This window comes from Ailuropoda melanoleuca, chromosome 2 (assembly GCF_002007445.2).
Source record: "Ailuropoda melanoleuca isolate Jingjing chromosome 2, ASM200744v2, whole genome shotgun sequence".
Classification (NCBI taxonomy): domain Eukaryota; kingdom Metazoa; phylum Chordata; class Mammalia; order Carnivora; family Ursidae; genus Ailuropoda; species Ailuropoda melanoleuca.
The window spans coordinates 684355-704596 of NC_048219.1; the positions used below are offsets into that span (position 1 = coordinate 684355).

At 51.6% G+C, this 20242-nt stretch overlaps 1 protein-coding gene across 12 annotated transcripts in view; it reads right to left on the reverse strand.

Annotated features, from left to right (window-relative positions):
• Window positions 1-20242, reverse strand: part of TMCO4 (transmembrane and coiled-coil domains 4) — an 89988-nt gene that overhangs the window by 9457 nt on the left and 60289 nt on the right. For 8 of the 12 annotated variants that reach the window (XR_004621324.1, XM_034645445.1, XM_034645425.1 and 5 more), the window contains one exon: window positions 4370-4487. Coding sequence is in view for 11 of the 12 variants with exons in the window: in XM_034645445.1 (XP_034501336.1) it covers window positions 4370-4487 (118 nt within the window). In the remaining variant the exon portion in view is untranslated. Of the gene's footprint in view, window positions 1-4369; window positions 4488-4519; window positions 6566-15576; window positions 19911-20242 lie in introns of those variants that run through there. The other 4 variants (XM_034645474.1, XM_034645454.1, XM_034645481.1 and 1 more) reach the window with 4 other exon arrangements.

Sequence of the window (20242 nt, forward strand, 5' to 3'; positions counted from 1 at the left end):
ACAGAACAGGAACATATGTTAGAAGGTTCCGTATCCTCTAAACTGTGCTGAGTTAACCACAGGGTCTTCCCCGGTATTCGAGACCCTTCTCCATCTGGCATCTCTCTCTCTCGCCCGGGGTGGGCCATGATCCCACACACGGGACCACACAGAGCCAGGCCCAAGTGCTGCCTTGTCAGTTACTAGCTGTGTGAGCTGGGGCGAGTTGCTTGGCCCCTCTGGGCTTCTCCTCACTGCCTCTTACCGCCCAGCGTGGGCAGGAGCGTGCACTGAGATGGCACATCACGGACATGGTGCTCACGCACATGAATATTCAGGAAGCATCTGGTCGGATTATGCTTCCGGCTCTGGGCCCGCTTGTCTGGCCCAGTCTTCCCGTGTCTAATGGGCTCTTATCCGTCCCCTCAAAATGCAGCTTGGACATCACCTCCCCCAGGAAGTGCCCCTGAGCCTCTCCACCTGATATTATTAATAATTTGCCCCTTGTGTGCCTGGAATACATGCTCTTTTGGGGACACGAGTCCCATGTCCTCTGTGTGTCCATTCTTGAGTCTTTTTCCTTTCTTAGGCAGAGAGCTTTTTTTAAACAAGATTTTATCCATTTATTTGACAGAGAGAGAGAGAGAGAGAGAGAGAGAGAGCACAAGCAGGGGGAGCGGGAGAAGCAGACTCCCCACTGAGCAGGAAGCCTGATGTGGGACTGGATCCCAGGACTCTGGGATCATGACCTGAGCTGAAGGCAGACGCTTAACCGTCTGAGCCACCCAGGGGCCCTCTAGGCAGAGAGCCTATTGACGGCAGGCCTGTGCCTTAGTCCCGTATCCTGAGTTGGATCAGCGCTCCCTGGTGGGGGCCCAGAAAGCCAGGCTTCCATGGTCCTCCAACCGCAAGTGAGCTCTTGGCTGCTGTGGTTACTCACAGGCCTGGAGATCACATGCAGGCAGGGGTCCTCCCTGCTCCTTTTACCGTCATCCCCTCCTCACAGGGTACTTGGAGCAGAGACCACGGGCATGCCCCATGAGGCTCTGAATGACACCCTCTCACCATGGAGGGAGACGGGCTGGCCTCAATTCACATCCTGGCTGTGCTGTGTGACCTTGGTGAGGCCCCTGACCCTCTCTGGGTACAACGGGGAGCAGTACCACTTGCCCCGCTAGCTTCCAGGAGGTTCACGAAAGCCCAAGTAAGTGGACGCGTTTGGAAAGAGCTTTATTAATGTATATTATACATTTATAAATGTCTATTTTTTGGCAGTTTTGGCCTGAAGCTCCCCCCCACCCCCACCCTCCACCCCCCACGTTTAAGGAGGTTCGAAGCACGTAAAACACCTTTGGGGCCCAGAATATGAAATCCTGGTTGGTGCTTAGTTTGACCAAGAAACTACAATCACTGTTGGTCTGTGTTCCTTCCCCCTACTCTCCTTGCTTTCCTCCTCCTCCTCCTTTCTCTCTCTAGAGAGACGGCTCGGGATCTCACAAAATAATTGAAAACCAAGCTTATTAGCCTCAGGTTTGCAGCAGAACAGATGGGTTTAATAAGTTTTTGCTGCTTTCATATTGCACCCATGCAATTTTAATTCTTTCCCTTTGCTGTTTATGAAAAGCACCAAAAAAATCACGTGCTATGTGACCGCGCCCAGTTATTATAACGGCTATAGATTATTGGGCACCTACTAAGTGCCCGCCCTTTTCTGAAATAAGGTCGTTTAATCTCCCCAGAACCCCTGTGCAGGACGGACTATTATTCAGTAAGTAACTGGCAGAGCCAAGATTTTAACTGAGGACTGTTTGTTTTTTTTTTTTTTTTAAGAGAAAGATTAAGAGCATGAGCAGGGCTTGGGGGGGGGATGGAGAGGGACAGAGGCAGAGGGAGAGAGAGAATCCTCAAGCAGACTCCCCACTGAGCTCAGAGCCCGACCCGGGGCTGGACCTCACGACCCTGAGATCCTGACCTGAGCTGAAATCAAGAGTCAGATGCTTAACCGACCAAGCCACCCAGGTGCCCCGACTGAGGACCATCTGACATCAAAGCTTCCATGTTTCTCTTTGTACATCCATTCTGGGCATGTGTGTCTTAGTCCAGCAGGATCACAGAAGTCAGAATGTGTGGGATCAGAAAACTGGCACGTTAAAAATTTGGGTGGATATGTCCACTTGTTCTCCAAAAAGTATTTACTAAATTCAAATGTCACCAGCAGTGGACAGCCCTGCCCATTTCTCCACATCTTTACCAACACTGCATGTTATTCAAGTTTCAGATGTTTGATAATCTGATGGGTGAGAAATAGCATCGTACTGATTTTAATCTGCATTTATTTCACTCACGATGAGGTTGGGCATCTTTTAAAAAATTTAGTGACTGTGGGATGCCTGGGTAGCTCAGCTGATTAAGTGTCTGGCTCTTGATTTTGGCTCAGATCGTGATCTTGGGGTCATGAGATCAAGCCTGCATTGGCCTCCAAGCTCAGTGGGGAGTCTGCTTGAGGTTCTCTCTCTCTCTCCCTCTGTCTCGCCCCGTGCTCTCTCTCTCTCAAATAAATAAATCTTTAAAAAAAATTACTGTTTATTCTGTGAGTTCATGTGTAGATATCCTTTGAATATTTTCTTCTTAGATTTTTTTTATTGATTTGCATTGGCTTTTTATATATTATGGCTCTGTCTTTTGTTTCTTTGTTCTTCCTACCATATCCTCATCCTAAAAACTCAGCTTAGAGTATAAGTGAGAGAGCCAAACTGAGGGTCAGAACTCCTGTGTCCTGGCTAATGTCCTCTGTCTGTGGCTAAAAATCATCTTTATCTTTATCTCCAAACGATACAGCTGTTGCTGTGGGCTAAATCATCAAATGATAAGGACTTTCCAAATCTGTTCCATTTAGTTTTGGGTCCTACTTAGGATGGCTGGGCTTAGATCAAAATTAAATTTCACTGGCCTTCGTTTTCTCTTTTGTAAATGGGGATTAAAGTGCTACCACCACAGGGTTTGGGGAAGGATTAAAGGAGATCGTGATCACAAAGACAGGGAAGCAGGCGGTAAGAGTCTAATACTCCTGATATCCTTCCCCTCACACTGTGGCATTTGACTTTTTAATAATTGTCTATTTCCGTGTGTGTCCTTTCCACTAGACGTGAGTCTTTCTCATCGTGCTCCTCTTTGCATTCTTGTGCCCAGCTACGGTCTCGTAGCTGCATTCCCCAACCTCAGCTGGGAGCCTCTTCCTCCCCGCAAACCTGAAACATATTCTTCAGGCTTGGGAATCCAGCACTTTGCTCTTTCCCTGTGCTTTGCCTTTGCAATGATCTCCCCTGTTCCCTGGCTTCAGCAGAAGCTGGGGACCCCACTGGCCCTCACTCCAGCTCTGACTTCTCTGAGCTCTAGTGCTGCGTTTGCAGCTGGTTGGTGGAAACGTCATGTTCATGACCCCGTGGATCAACCGCTTCCCTGAGTCCCACCTCCTCGTTTTCTAAATTGTCATATTTTAAGTTGTGTTCATGGAGCCCACTAGTCAGCCAACCTTCCCGTTTCCTAAACTCCAAACCTGCTCTTCGGATCTGGGCTTCGAATGTCACCTTCTCGTCCATACCCTGTGCTTCGGGTTGCGACCATAAAATGCGGATCCCTTATCTAAAATCCGGGAGGCTGACTGCATTTCAGAATTCAGACCCAAGTCTACGCGGTTCTAAATCTCTGCTCTTCAACACGGCCACCCCTTCCTTTGCCTCCTCTGGACGCTGATGGGCCCGAGCACCTTCTCAGGCTGCCCTCCTGCGGTCTCAGTGCTGGGCTTCATCTTTTCTTTCCCAAAGCCCCCAGATGGCCTTGGCCAAAGCTCCTGAGTCCCCCTTCTCCAAGCCCAAACAAGGGGTGCCTCCTTTGCAGCCTCACAGTCGCCAGCCTTCACAGGCTCACCGCATCTTGCCGAGGGGTGTCTCACAGTGTGGGTCCTGACTCCTCCGTTGTCGGCTGACTGTTCCGTCACCCTGCCTGAAACGGCGCTGAGAGCTCGGCCCACACACTGCCAAACGGCGCCCACAGGAGCTCCTCAGCCGGCATTCACAGACCTCCCGCTGGGACCCAAGCTTTGTTTTTCAGTCCATCCCACTCTCCCACATCCCCTTCCCCCAGATCATGGTGGCCAGCCTGGTCTCGCCTGTCACCCTCTAAGCTGGCCTCACACCTGACACAGGGAGCCCCTCTTCCTTCATCCTATGAGGACAGAGGCCTCCCAGGCCAGAACACCTTGCTCTGAACAGGCCAGAGCCCCACTGGTCCCCGGGATCCTCCAGGACAGGGGCCAGGCCTTGAACGTCCGCGTCCCCAGCACAGGGCTCTGGCACACTCCTGTCACCCCCGGCGCAAGACTGGGACAGACCTGCAGTAGCCGTTAATGATCCTCCCAGACACCACCTTCCGGAAAGGCTCCCAGTGCTTGGCTTCTCCTTCCACGGGCGCACCCAGCAGGACGACGTCCTCGATGATCCCTTGGCAATCTGGGGAGAGACCCCAGAAAAGGTGGTCAGTGTCCCTGGCTACAGTGGGTCCTAGAATGGATGCCCCAACAGTGGGGGAGGAGACGGATGTCACACACACACACATACACACGTGCAAGGATGCCTGCTCACACCCACACACGTTCACACACAGACGTGCACGCGCAGTAGCAGGGCCCTCGCACACAGAGTCACAGGCCAGGGGACTGAGCTCTTCCTGCAAAGCACCACTATCCCTATTTTAGAGGTAAGGAAAATCACAGGCATTGTCAAGATCACGTGGCTCAGAAGTGACACAGCCTGAGTTCGGACCCAGATCTATTCTCAGCATCCGTGAAGCTCCCAACCAGCCATGAAGTCAGCGGGGACATCTTTAGAAGGGACCACTGGGCCCGGATCATCGTGCATGCCGGGAGGGAGAGGCCCAGCCCTCCTTGGCAGCAGTTCCCCAGGGCCTGGCGGCACGGCAGGAAGGCGGGAGGGAAGGGAAGGTAGGGGCTGATGGGCCCCGGGGCCGGGGGTACATCCATCGGCTGCACTGATGGCTCGGATATATTTTGGGCAGGGTTATTCAAAGTGCGGTTCAACAGACCAGGGCGGGCCCATGGACGGTTTGTCCTGTAAACACGGAAAGAGGACAGCAGCCTTTCTTCCCCCTCGGGGCAGACTACCATGCAGCAGTTCGCAGACGGGCGCCGGGGCACACCCTGAGACGTGCCGCTCGTGATCGATGAGAGGGGCGCACGCACCCCCCCCCCCGTCACTCTCAGTTCCCTCCTCTGCTGTGGTTTTCCTCTTGTCATGTACCGCTTGTTTCTGTCAGTCTAGGTGCAGTGAGGGCTGTGCCCTGGCTGCCTCCATCCCAGCAGTAAGCCGGGGCTAGAACAGCATCTGGCCTGTGGCTGATGCCCAGTAAAGATGTGAATGAATGAACGAAGAGGAAGTCAAGTGCCGTCTCTCAGGGGAGCCGGTAAGTGTACTTTGCAAAACCTTTGTAAAGCCTTGGCTTCAAATGACTTCTGAGTTTGGGACTTGGGCCGGGTCACTGAACTTCTCTCAGTCCACAAGTGGGTGACGACACTGGCCTTGAGGGTCTTTAGGAGAGCTGAGTCACGGCGTGGGAAGAGCCCAGCATAGGCGATGCGCAGGGGAAGCGAGGGTGGCCTCCCCGCTGCCCTGCTCCCCCGCCTCCCCAAAGATGGCTCTTTCTTATGATTCTGGGTGTCTGCATGTCCCGAGAAGCTGCATGCTCAGCGTCACTCCTGGGGAACGCGCCCAAGAGGGACCGCTCTGCTCTGCCTCCCGCGAAGCCCCCTGGTGGCTTTCTCTCTCTGGGTCCCAGTTTCTAAGCAGAGCGCTTCCAACTGTTCTCTGTCTGGGATTCCAGCTCAGCGCTGCTCTGGATAAAAGGTTCCAGGCTAACAGGTGTCTGAGAACCCCCATAGTATCACGTGTTCTCAGGGCTCCCCTGTCTTGATGCTGAAAGATGCTATGGCACAGAATTCGGACTTCACTCCTTTTACTTCCAGGGAGACGATAACCCAGCAGAAGGATTTAAAACTCCAGGAGGCTGGCCGTGTGTGTGCTGAACAGCAAGGATGACCCAGGGGCCCCTCGAGAGAAGGGCTATTTCACGTGCTTCTGTGGCTGGCCAGGCTGCAGAGAATGGGACTTTATCTTAAGCCCTGCTCTTGGCAGGTGAGGAAACTGGGTCTCAGAGGGGATGGGACATGTCCAAGGTCACACAGGTAGGGAGAATACAGTGGAGACCAGAACACAGACTGCTTGGACGGGGTGGGGCTGGGTCCTTGGGATCATGCTCTCTGCTGTTTGCCCTAACAACACGAAGCACCGTGATCACGTGTGGGTCACCATTGCTCGCAGAGTCCCAAAAGGTTGCTGACCCAGGGCCAGTGATGGAGCTCAGCAGCTCTCTCTGGGGGCTGGCGGCTCAAGGCCCCTGCTCCACCCCACATGATCTCGCCTTCTCTGGAGGGCAGGGACCCCTTGGGGCCAGCAGTGGTAATGCAGCATTCCTGATCGGTCGCCCTGAGCCACTGCCGGGATCCTGGAAGTGTCTACAAAAAAGATGTTAGGAAATGCCAAAAAGGTAGTTAGTTGCCTGTGACGTTGAACTGAGAGCAGTAGTTGAACCTCACAAAATGGTCCAGAATGCAGCCAAATCAAGTCAGGGTGGGCAGCGAGCTGGAAACACATTAACCCATAATGATGCCTGGCTGGCCCTTCCTCAAGCCGTTTGCCACACTCAGACATGTGCCTTAAAGACGGTTTGCTCTCTGCGAGGTTGCAAACCCAGAGGCAAGCCACGTGGCAGGCTCTCGGTAATGCACAGGCGTTAGCTGAGGGAAGTCAGCGAGAATGACTTTAGACCCACCCAAGGCAGGCTCCTCTATGGTCGGTCATCACCACCTGTCCGTTCCTGAGAATGGGATGGTCCAGGAGGGCAATCTGGGGTCAGGAGAAAGAGGACGCTAGCTGCTGTCGTAGATGTTGGAAAGGAACAAAGGTCAAATTTCACTGTTTGGTCCCAAACCTCACAGTACCAGAAGATTTCACTCTTCCAGGTAAAATAGAGAAAACCCTTGCTCAGGTCCTGCTTTAGTGTCAAACACTGTCCTCACTGCCTTTTTGCTGCAGGGACAATGAATGTTTGCTGAAACATGGTTGGATTTACTCCTATTGTTACCACCAACTTTTCTTCTTGTGAATTTTTTTTTTTTTTTGAGAGAGAGAGAAAATGTGTGCATCTGTGGGGGCAGAGGGAGAGGGAGAATCTTTTTTTTTTTTTTTTAAGATTTAATTAATTAATTTATTTAACAGAGAGAGAGAGACAGCCAGCGAGAGAGGGAACACAAGCAGGGGGAGTGGGAGAGGAAGAAGCAGGCTCATAGCGGAGGAGCCTGATGTGGGGCTCGATCCCATAACTCCGGGATCACACCCTGAGCCAAAGGCAGACGCTTAATGACTGAGCCACTCAGGAGCCCCGGGGAGAGAGAGAATCTTAAGCAGAGCCCAACTCAGGGCTCGATCTCACAGCCCTGAGATCGTGACCTGAGCTGAAATCAAGAGTCAGATGCTTAACCGACTAAGCCATCCAGGCGCCCCTCTTCTCGTGAATTTTTAAGGTATGAAGATTGTTTTATAGCTTTACAAATTGACTTTTGATGTAAAGGGAGGCACCTTCAAGTCAGGATACGTGGCCTTTAAGGCTTGGATTTCTCACTTTAAAGATTTGTTTATTTGCTTTGTAGACAGAGAGAGAGCGAGGGAAGGGACAGAAGGAGAGGGGGAGAGTGAATCCCATGCAGACTCTGTGTTAAGCACGGAGCCCAACACAGGGCTCGATCTCACAACCTCGAGATCATGACCTGAGCCGTCAAGTGTCGGATGCTCAACTGACTGAGCCAACCAGGCGCCCCAGATTTCTCTTTTTAAATCAACTCTTTGTGTTATTAATATCCTGCTTTGTGAGGGTGCCTGGGTGGCTCGGTCAGTTAAGCGACTGACTCTTGGTTTCAGCTCAGGTCATGATCTCAGGGTTGTGAGATCGAGCCCCTCATTGGGCTCTGTGTGTGTGGAGTTTGCTTGGGATTCTCTCTTCCTCTCCTTCTGCCCCCTCCCCCGCTCTCTCACTCTTTAATAAAAATTTAAAAATCTTAATTTTTTTAATTGAAGGTTTTTATTTATTTATCAGAGAGTGTGAGTGAGCGAGCATGCACAAGCAGGGGGAGTGGCAGGCAGAGGGAGAAACAGGCTCCCTGCTGAGCAAGGAGCCCTACATGGGGCTCCATCCCAGGACCCTGGGATCATGACCTGAGCAGAAGGCAGACACTTAAACCCACTGAGCCACCCAGGTGTCCCCAAAATAAATAAATCTTTAAAAAATATCCTGCTTTGTTAAAGCTGGAGGCCCTCCACCCTGTTATAACTTTGGTGGAAAGGGGGCTCTGAGCCCCCAGGAGTTAAAGAAAAGCTTTGCCAGTCACATCTTCACCTCTCCAGTTCTAGTCTTTTCTGTCGTTCACACGTGTGGTGAAAGACATTTCTTTCCGATGCTCTTTGCTTCTATCTCTTGTTTTTATTCTTGACACAGGAGCCCAAGTGATCCCTTTCCAATGCAAGTCGTAGGCACGAGGCATCTTTGGGGGGTGATGGGAACGGTCCGAAATTGGGTTACAGTGATGGCTGCACAACTCTGGGTATTGACTAAGTATCACTGAATTGTACACTCAGAATGGGGGATTTTGTGGTATGTAAATTAGGGTGCAGGAAAGTCAAATCCTTTCACTCCTGGGCTCAAAACTCTCCCGTGGATCCCACATCCCCTGGAGTATGAGTCAGCCACTGTGACAGCCCTCAAAGGCCCATGTGACCTTTCCCTGCTTTCTCCTTGCTCCCTCTGCTCCGGCCACAAGGGCGTTGCTGTTCCCTCTTTCTAAATGCTCTCTCCTCTGATTTCCACACCTCCACCCTCCCTCACCTCTTAGCTTAACTGCCACCCTCCCAGGGAGGACAAAGGCACCCCACCACGTGCCTCACCTCCCTTCTTCGATTTTTCTCCATTGCCCTTACAACTACCTGACTTCCTGTTTTGCTTTTAAAAGCTTCATTTATAGTCTGTCTCCTACTAGCATGTGGGCTCCCCAGGGGCTGAGACTGGTTTTTTTTTTTTATGTTCTCTAGTGAATCCCCAGTACCTGCAACAGCATCTGGCCCAGATGCTGGGCTCGACAGCTATTTGTGGAATGAATGAAAGCAAGCAAACTAACCACTGTTCTCAGCTCTCCAGTTGCTCATTTCTAGAGCTCTCTTCCGGGGGGACAGGCGCTACTTAGCACAACCGCAGTCTGCAAGGGGCCCAAGACTGAGGGTCCTTCTGAAGCTAACACTGGCCCAGTCTCCTCCCCCGGCCTCAGACAACGTGATTCAAAGGCCCACAGTAGCCCTCCCAAGAAGAACGTGATGTCAGCCGTACTTTTTGACTCCCTGTGTCTAGCCTACCTAAGAAGACTCAGGGTTGCCAGCCCCTTTAGCCGATTCATGGTGCAGCTCAGGGGTGCCTGATCTCCGGGGGTGGGGGGCAAAGATCCGGGGCAACTGTGAAGGCCTAAGAAACTGCACAAACACCAACTGCTGTTGGCCAATCAAATGCCTCCCGTGACTCACACATCAGGTGTCATAATTTCCAGACTACGAGGATGTCGTGGTGACTCACAGGATTCCCGGTCAAGGTCGCTGTCTTCTCAACCAGGAGACCCTGAAAATAGGACTGCCGCCAGGGGTAGGTCTGTGAAGACGGTTGCCCTTCGAAAGGGCCCACGTGCTCAGGAAGGCTGGGAATCACGGGTCCAGGGAAAGTGGCCTGGCCTGTGGCCTGAGAGAAACGTGGGTTCGAATCCTGGCATTGCCACGGTCTGAACGGAGGTCGGTTATTCAGTCATGTGGCTTCTCAGCTGCCTCATCTGGCAGATGGAGAGAACAGAAGAATAGCGATTCCCCAGGGCCAGAATGAGGCCCTGTGTTTGTCTCTTTGCAGACTGCCCGGCCGCTGATGGAGACAGGGCCGTCTGTAGCCGGCTGCTGGCTGCAGGCGCTGCTGTGGCTCTGCCGCGGGGACAGTGGTGACGCTGGGTAGATGGTGGCACGAGAACACAGTCACTGAGGAGAAGCAGCTGAAGAGCTGCCAACAGGAGTTCGACACCTCCTCACTTACTTCGCTTTAAACACAACTTGAAATTGTGATAAAATGCACGTAACATAAAATTGACCATCAAACCATCTTTCAGAGTGCAGTCAGTCGAATTAAGTACGCTCCCGGAATCTCGATAAATCAGTGTATGTCTTGTCCTGCATGCTTCTCAGGCTTCCCACAGTTCCCACGGCTTGCCTGACGGGACCCTTTTACCACTTGACCCTCTGAAGATTGTCTTAGCTTTAAAAAAAAAAAAAATCAAGAGCTGGGGCCACCTGGGGGCTCAGTCAGTGAAGTGTCTGACTCTTGATTTCGGCTCAGGTCATGGTCTCAGGGTCATGAGATCAAGCCCCGCGTTGGGCTCTGCGCTGGGCATGGAGTCTGCTTGAGATTCTCTCTCTCTCTCTCTCTCTCTCTGTCTGCCCCTCCCCCTCCTCTCTCCCTCTTGTAAAAAAAAAAATCAAGAGCCGAGAACAGACAGCTTCCGTGTGACAGCAAACTTCCGTTTTCACTATAGTGTTGGTCTTGAAAACCGTATACAAATTTAAGTTTTTGTGAAACTAAACATTCTTACAACATACCAAGTAGGGTCGGTTCTTCCAAAGAGCCCTGTGGAGAATCCTCCTGTACTGTGAGGGGACCCTTTGTCCCTGGGAACGGCCCCTCCTAGCTTCCCCTTTGTCATTGTGTCTTGTCCATACAATGGACTTTCTTCAAGTGAGGCAGCCCTGTGCAGAGCTTTCCAGGTGTTTCCAAATAACCCCCCCCCTTGGAGTTCACAGAAATCTCATCAAACGGCTAGAAAGGCGACATCACACACTCCCACATGCCTATCACGTTGTCGATAATGAGATGCCCCTGGCTTGCAAAGACCAAAGGATCTCAAACTTGAGAAGCAAAAAAAGCAGCATTTTCTCCCTCCTGGCAGGGGGCCATGTGTGCGGGGAGCGATAAGGCGGGAAACGAAGGAGGAAATTATCTCCTGACTGCGGGTCCAGAACACAAACCTTGAAGGAAATGATATGAACTGCATCTAACACAAACAAAATCCACTCCAAAGATACACACACACACACACACACACACGCTAAATACACGGACAGAGGTGGCCAGAGAGGGAGGGAGGCTGGTGGCAGGGCGGGAAGGGAGTTGGAGAAAGGGAGGCTCTAACTGTCCCCTGCCCCCCCAGGAATGAGGTTCACACTGAAAAGCAGCGCCTCAGGGAGCCCATCTGGATAGACTGTAAGGATCTGGGACATGAGTAAGCCTTTATCCCCCCCTTCGATTCCCGTCTCTTTGATTTGGCGGGGCAAAGCAGTAAGGCTGACACCAGCACCCTGGGACCCTGGAAATTCATCTGCATGCCCGGCCTCTCCTTGCTCTCATCTGGGGCACAAAAGCCTGGTCTGTCTGAGGACAAGGCAACTGGTGAGGGCAGTTCCATGTGAGGGAAATAAATCACATCCAATGCGATATCCGCTGTCACGGAGATGAATGGGCCTGCTGACCGAACGGCCGTCTGTTCTGCATGTCAGCTGGTATCTAGTGACAGCTCGAAACAGTTTTCAGCCAAGGGGCAGCTTAGGTATTCAAGGGCCAGGAGGCTGAAACGTAGCTGTGTGAGTACATTCACAAGCTCTCTTGGCTTGGGCTTCTCTTGCAGATATCAGGGGTGGTAATGTCGGTCCAACTTTGTAGGGGCTGGGAACAAAACTGGAGAGAGAGAGATCTGGCTGCAAAGGTTTTTTTTGTTTTGTTTTGTTTTTTTTGGTTTTGGTAAACAAAATTCTAGAATTCGATTTTATAATCCCCCTCCTTTGTTTATCATTATTGTCCTCACAGCTCACCTTGGGAGAGGCTAAGTGCTTTCTATGCATATTTTTTCATTACTCCTCATAAGGGTCCCAGGAGTTGAGCAGGACTACTCCCATTCCATGACGGGAAAAGCGTACCTCAGAGACACGGAGTACTTTGTCCCGGTTCACACAGCAGGTGGCATCAGGGCATTTGATTAATCCGACACTATCTTTCCTACTCTCCCGTCCCTTTCCCCTTGGCTATCCAACAGAACCTTGAACCCAAACCCACGTTTATGGACAACCGTGACATCTTCCAAAATTGTATATTAAACACAGGAGACATACGACCAGCCAAGATGAACGTTTCCAATTTGGCTGATTCGGGAGACACATTAGCAGGTTAGAAACTTTCCTAAAAGGTTCATATCCTGATGTGCGCACCAGGCCAAGGGTACGTGACATTTTCGTTTTGGTAATCTCCGGAACACTTGCCGAACCAAGTGGGTGAACAGATACTGCTGCGAGAGAGAAAGCACGGTCCTGGGCTCTGGGCACTGTGCTAGATGTTCTCTCTTTATTGTCGCGGTAATTGTCACTGCTTTTCGTTTTTGTTGTTGTTGTTTGTTTTGAAGATTTTTTTAAGTCATCTCTACACCAACGTGGGGCTCGAACTCACAACCCCAGGGTCAAGAGTCGCTCGCTCCACTGACTGGGCCGCTGGCCAGGGACCCATCCACTGCTTTTTGAATAGCTCCTCACTGGTTATTGCAGCAAAGGTCTGTTTGAAAACAGCTGTATTTTGTCCTTTATCTTGAACAATAGTTTCACCAAATATAGAATTTTAGATCGACTGTTCTTTTTCTTTTTCCTCTGGCTTCTATTGTTGTTTTGAGAAGTCTCATCAGTCTAGTTGAGCTTTCTTTGTAAGTGATCTTTTCTTTTCTACCTGACCTTGCCCCCAACCTTTTAAAATCTTCTCTTCATCTTGGCAGTTCTACAATCTCACTATGGTGGGTGAGGGTGTAAAATAGTTGTTGAACTCAAAGCTCATGCTCCTTGAATCTCAGGAATCAATTCTGGAAAATGCTCAGTCAATAAACTGAACCTCTCTCCCACTGTCTTCTTTTGGAGCTGATATGAGGCAACCTTTAAGCTCTGAACTTCTCTCCGTATCCTGGCTCCTTACCTCTCCCTGGTGCATCTCGGGTAACTTCTTCACGTCAATCTTCCGATTCATGATCTCTCTCTCTCCCTTTGTCTAATCTGCTGTTTAACACACCCACTAAGGTCTTCATCCCAATGACTTTGTGTTTTTCACTTCTAGAAGTTTCGTTTGATTTATTTTAAAATCTCCCTGTGTTTCCCGCCCCCCCCGGTGTCTTCTACTTTCAACTTATTGATAATGTTTTAATTTAGGTCTTTAATAATTGTAAACCTACTTATTTTTTTTTGGGGGGGGGGCTCCTTCCAGACCGTTCTATCAATGACTCGGGGTCTATTCCTGATGCTTGTTGCTTCTATAACTTTCCCACGGGGTGGTTTTTAACTTATGTGTTTCAGAAGTCTGGATTATGAGCTCATCTTTAAACCTGGTCTTACATGGGATCCATCTGTGTGGTCTGGATTGAGGACCTATTTTCTCCAGAGTAGTCTGGTGTCAATTTTTTGACGTGGGGATTCCTGGATCCTGCAGGTGGTATACATTTGAACCCTAAATCCAAGTGAAGCATGGTCCTGTGTCTCTAAATTCCCCCAATTTCCTTCCCCCACCCCTAGCCAGGGAACATGCTTACAGCTCTCATTTTCTGCTTTCTCCTTGCTTCTCATCTCTGAATGATTTCCTTTAATTTGGGGAGTGCTGCTTTACAACTCTTTATTCCATTTGAAATGGACGGTGCAGTGATCCCTGGCAAAGGACAGTCAGGGCAGAGAGCACAGATCAACCTGCTGGTGGTAAGAAGTCTGTAGGACAAACTCTGCATCTCCCTGCATGAGCAGCCCCGCCAAACAGCAGAGCCCCAGACTCTGGAATGGCCAAGATCCAGCAGCAGCCAGCATCTTTGAATGTCCCTGTGAGCATGGGCGTGCATCCATGGACCTCTGGGCCTAAGCCCAGGTCACCGGGCACACATCATGAACTTGGCCATTGCTTGTCCACCTCTCTGCCAATGACTTTCTCCACATGGATCTCTCACCTGGCAGGGGCCTCCCAGTGTCCTCTGGGATGCTGTGGAATTCTCAAAAACAACCCCACCTGAGTTCCCCTTCATTTTTTGAAATGCGCCACACAACCCTGCTTTTGTAGAATTTTGGTCGTTTTCAAAAAAGGTGGCTTGTCACCGATGGGATTCGATTTTTCTTTGTATTTTCTTATAAGTAATTCTTTTTTTTTTTTTTAGNTCAAAAAAGGTGGCTTGTCACCGATGGGATTCGATTTTTCTTTGTATTTTCTTATAAGTAATTCTTTTTTTTAAAGAAGATTTTATTTATTTATTTGACAGAGAGAGACAGCAAGAGAGGGAACACAAGCAGGGGGAGTGGGAGAGGGAGAAGCAGGCTTCCCGCTGAGCAGGGAGCCCGATGCGGGGCTCGATCCTAGGACCCTGGGATCATGACCTGAGCCGAAGGCAGACGCTTAACGACTGAGCCACCCAGGCTCCCCTAAGCAATTCTTGATCAGACCATTTCCTCCTGATTTTCCTCTGCAAAAACATGAGGTCATTGAAATGGCAGCACACTTTGGGCAGTTGTGCTTGGACAGGAGGCGCTTCTGTTCCAAGCGGTGTAAGCAGTGGTCTGAGCCGCCTGGCTGGGGGAGTTGGGACCAGAGGGCACCTCTCCATATCCTCGTCTGGAATGTGGCCCAAGAATCCCTAATTTGTAGGGCTGCTGGGAAGGTTCCACGGGACAAGGTCTGGAAACACCTGTTACAGTGGGGACTGGATAAATACCAGTTCCTTTCCCTCTCTGTATCTTCGGTGCCTAATAAATGCATACAGGAAGGCTATAACTGGGTGGCACGGGAATTTCTCGGGAAGTAGGAGCAGCTGTTAGGCTCCGCACAAGCCCTCAATGAGGGCAGCCCGTAGACCCTCTCCAGTCAGCATGCGCTGGAAACTAGCCCACGCTGGGCTTGGAGGAGCCCTTTCCCACCACAAGGTGGTGCTGTGGCGACCACAAATGCTCCAGCTGCCTCCACGGCCAGGCACTACCCTAGGGGCTTCCTGAATGCCATTCAGGTTGGCGGGGGGTGCCCTGCCAGGGGATGGGCTGACTACATTGCCAGGCACCTGTCCCCCCGGGGGCCCCTGAGAGGAGCCACAAGAAGAGGGGTCTGGCCCTGGCCCTGCTTTTATCAGCTGTGCAGTCTGGGCAGGTTGGGTAAACTCTCCGATAAAAAAATTAATGGGTGGCTCAGTCAATTAAGCGTCCCGCCCGACTCTGGGTTTTAACTCAGGTTATGATCTCATGGGTCATAAGATCGAGAACTGACTCAGGCTCCATGCTCAGTGGAGAGTCGGCTTGACGATTCTCTCCCTCTGCCCCTTCCCCCAGTCATGCTCTCTCTCTCTCTCTCTCTCAATAAATCAATCTTTAAAAATGAAAGGGAGAAGTCGAGGGTCCCTGTGGGCAGTAGACAGAGGCCTGCTGTGGGAGTCTCCACTTACATCTGTGTGACAGTGGACAAGTTCCCCAGGTTCTCTGAGCCTGTTTTCTTCAGCACCAGGGATAGCACAGCCCTCCCTCCCAGGGTGCCTGTGATGGCTGATGACACTACGCGGAAAGGACAGTCAGCTGCCTTTGTGCGGTGCGGTTCACCCAGCCCCAGCCCTGGGGAAGCACAAAGTGGGCAGCTGCAGGCGGGGATGCTGAAGGATGGGCAGGGAGTGCGGTGGCAAGGGAGGTCCCATCCCCTCTGAGATCTCCCCAGGTGGGGCTGGAGTCTGGCTAACCTCTGGCCCCTGAGCCCTGCACGGGTCCTGGCACGTGGGAGGTCCTCTCAGCAGGACTCTGCTGATGGATAAATCAATACAACGAGACAAAGAGGTGCTAATATCGAAGACTTGAGACAGCGCCTGCATCCGAGTCTCCGTGCTCCATTCAACAGGTCAGGCTCCTGAGTTCTGCACCCAGCTCACCTCCACAACCTTACTTCTCCCAACTTCCCAGAGAAACCTGGGTTCCGGTCGCCTGGCCTCTGCAGACTGTTCACCTTCCTCCCTCTGGATCTTCGCTATTGCCCATGCTGGGCTCGGAGGTATCCTGTCTTCCTCCCAGCCTGTCAAGGCTCATCTTATCTTCCAGGCCTGCCTCCTCCTCCCTGAAGCCATCCCTGCCTTCTGGAAGGAAAGGCTCTCTCCTCTGAACCGCTTCATGTCTAGGCCTAGGTGATGTAGCATTTGGTACTGTTATTTATGTTTTAAAGCTGGTATCTACTCTCTTAACTAGATTATAGACAACCTGAGGGCAGTGAGCTTATCATGAGATACAACATAAGAGAAGGGTTCACAGGAAATGGTTTGGAGTCAGACGTGCCCGCATTAGCACTCCAGATGTACCGTGTATAATCCCAGATTACTAGTGGTGTGCCCTTGGACAAGTCACTTAACCTCTCTGGGCTTCTGGCTCCCCATCGGTAAAAATGGAAAATGCAACACCTGCTTCCAGGTGTAATAATGCCCACACCTTCCAAGGTGGAGATGGGTCCTGTTCCTGCCCGGCACACAGCAGGTGCTCAACGAACATCCATTCCCGTTTTCCACCTTGGAAAGTTGGTTTCTTGTTTTGGAGATGAGCCGTTGTTCTCTATCAAACTTCAGGAGAGTGTAGCAGGGCGAACTAAAAACCGTGCTTTCCATTGTTGTCTGAGCCTGTGATCCACGCTCAACCACGGTCCCCGCAGCCTTAACCTCCAGCTAAATGACAGAATGTAAAATCACCCAAATGGAAACGCAACTGGGGACTTGTCACCTAATTAGCAGTCTCCCAAGTACCCGCTGCTCCTGACAGCTCGAGATCATTACCTGCCGCCTGAGTGTCCAGAGAAGCCCCTGTGCCAACCTTCCTGATAATTAGGAGGCACCCTGGGGAGATCGTTCCCAGCCACGACACGGTTCTCGCGGTTCCGGGCTGGCAACTTCCAGTTGAGACCTGTCTAGCTTGCCGATGGGAGAGACGTTTGAGGCTCTGAGCCTGAGCGCTCAGCTCTGAAAGGGCGAGGGGGTATGCTCTCGGGCCGAGCAAGGCGGGGGAAATGGAGCGTCTCGCCCCCTGGGGACCCGGCATCTCCACGCCCCCTCCCGGAAGTGAGAACTCTGCCGTCGTGGCTTTCCGCGGCTTTGATAGCTGGGAAGCTGAGAGCGAAATGCACAGCTCGGTTATCACAACTGGGTAAACGCAGGAGAACATATGATAATAGCGACAGTGACAAACCTGGTGGTTGCCGAATACCAACTACTTGGTAGCCGTTCTGCTGTGTGCTGGACCTACACTATCCCCCTTGCGTAGCCTCTGAAGGAAGCACTACTAGACCCATTTCACAGGCGAGGAGACTGAGGCACAGGGACTAAGGGCCTGTGCCGGTTTGCCGAGCGAGCGAGCGAGCTGGAATTCGGAGCCAGGCCTGGCTGCGGAGTCCGAGCTCCTCCTGCTCCAGGCCCTGCTCCCCTGCATCTAAGCTTCCCGATCAGCTCAGGCCTCTACTCACACACACGTTCTTTCTGCTCCTGATGTTTACGTTTACCCATAAGCTGTTGCATTCGAGGCTGTATTCCCTGAGAAGTCCCGCAAGGCCTTGGAGGAAGGAGATGGGGCTTTGCACAAATTAATAAATAGACGTTTGAGAAGGTGAGTGAACAAAAGGCAGAAGAAATAAACTATAATGAAGAACATTCTAGAGACCTGAAAGGTTAGCGTTCACACGGGGACATCCCGTGCTTGGGTGGCAGGGACATGGGCCCCAAATCTCAGACCCTGTCATTAAAATGCCAAGTATGGGGGATACACTGACCCACAGGTGGGAACATTTTTATCTTCTGTTGCAGAACAGGCCAGGCCATGTTCTGTAACGCGACCGTTTGATGATACTGGCTAAGCAGGCTTGATGATCGCGGGCACCTTAACTACAAGGAAAAACCCCAACAGTTTCCATTACAGAATGCTGTGAACTGAGATGGTTAATTAATATGTAAATCAACGGGACTTGCGTGTTTTCTTCCCTGGTTGGAATCTACCCAACCCGCATGGGAGCGGTCCTTCACTGCAGAGTGTCTGGATTCTTCCACGCTTATCAACCGGGACTCAAACAGACTCAAACAAAATTCTGAGTGAGGGGAGGCCCAGGAGGGAAGGAAACCGAGAATGGCCATGAGAGGTGGGATCTGTCCAGGAGCCTGGGGGTGGTCATCAGGGCCGAGCATGGCCAGGAAAAGGAACACTCCTAGAGACCATCCCCTCCCTAGCTCTGTGCTCACCACGGAAATTCTGGCAGATGATCTGCTTCCCCAGAAGCTTGGGCTGTGAGCAGGGACATCTGCTCCATCTGCTGTCATTGGGAGGTGACAATTATTGGTGACCTGATGAATCAGCATTCAGTTCCCAGCACTGTTTCTTTGAGTCTGCTTGATGGGACTCTGATCAGCTCTGGGCGCAAAACAGACAGAATCATGTTTCTGAAAATCCCAGGAGCAGACCTGGGGACGTGCTGGCCGCCCAGGGGCTGTTGGGCTTGGGGCGCTGCTGCTGTGCCAGCACCCCGCCCGGACAACATCTGAACACAGCGGCCTTAGCAGATGCCCTAGACAGAGCCTGACGTTCCCCAGGCCACAAGCCATTGATGCGCAGATGAAACCGACCTGTTCCTAAATTCCTAACCACCCAGGGGCAGAGTCCTAAGCTTCCTGTCACCAGGAGCAATTAGGCAGCGGTTGGTAGACACCTTGACAGATCAGGCCAAGGGGATCCTGTATGCATGGACACCTGAGCCAGGGGATTCCGAACAAGCCCTTGGAACTTGCGTATAGGAGTCTTTACTTCCTGGTGTTCGTGGGATGGGAGAATGAACTGACGCCCTTGCTGACCGACCCCACGGATGTTGTGAAATGCCCCTGGATCATCAAACTGTGGTTCGACTGAGTGTTGAGCGGCCCTGCCAATGTTCAAATGCTTTCAAGACTCAAACCACCTGCTGTATGTATCATAGCCGGTGAGCAAGCATTTCCTACGGGTCAGGCTGGTGCAAGGTGCCTACTCTGTGCTCTTTTCTTTATCCTTATTGCCAGGATTTGAACCCAGGGCTCTCTGACCCTGAGCCCATCATCTTAACCCTGTGGCATGGAGATCTGTGGCCTTCTGGGTAGTTATTGGCAGACTCTTCTATGACTTTTCAGAGTTAACCCTCCTATATTTCAGTTAGGAGGAGGAAGCACGGCTACAAGTGGCTAGACGGGGTGGTAGGAAAGACAGGCCAGGGAGATAGTTTGATTTCTGGAGGTAAGTGGACTCATCCAGTAGGCACTGGGGGCTGGTGGCTCTGCCCTGTGGTTGATGGTGAAGCAGAGAGGCCAGGCCCAAGAGGCCAGGTGAGACAAGCTCTCCAATCCTTGCTTTCTTCATACAACCGAGACAACCCAGGCTCCCCGTGTGAATAAATTCATGTCAGCAGGTGGCAACTACCAAAGTCAAGGGTGTCTGCATCCCCAAGAGGATGCAAGTGCCTTTCGAGGGAGTCAGTGGCCTAATCGCAGCCACACCTGGTAGAAAGACCCCGTTAGTTTAGATGAACACAGCAAATGGATCCCACATTCTGCTGAATCATTCCTCCCCTGGGAGCTGGCATCTGAAGGTCTTCCTGTCTGACGGCAAGCTCAGAAGCATGCACATTATGGTCTCGGAGACATCCGCCTGGATACGCTAACGGAGGAGAAGGGAGAAAGGAGTTCTTACTTCCTGAGGGTCCGCTGCCTGGCAAGCACTGTGTTGTCACATCCGCGATAGGGAAAGGGGCTAGAGTTGAACCCCAGGTCGCCATACATCCGTGATCGCACCTCTGCCCTGTCCCAGGTCCCGTCCCAGAGGCTGGTGACACAGGGGAGAAGGGAATGGCAGAGTCCCTGCCTTCAACCTCCTCACAGGAAAACAGGAGTGTCAGTACCTACATCTTAGCGCTGTTTGTACGTTATGCAAAGTGCTTAGCACCGCGCCTGGTACGTGGTAAGTGTTCGATAAAGAGAAGTTACTAAATC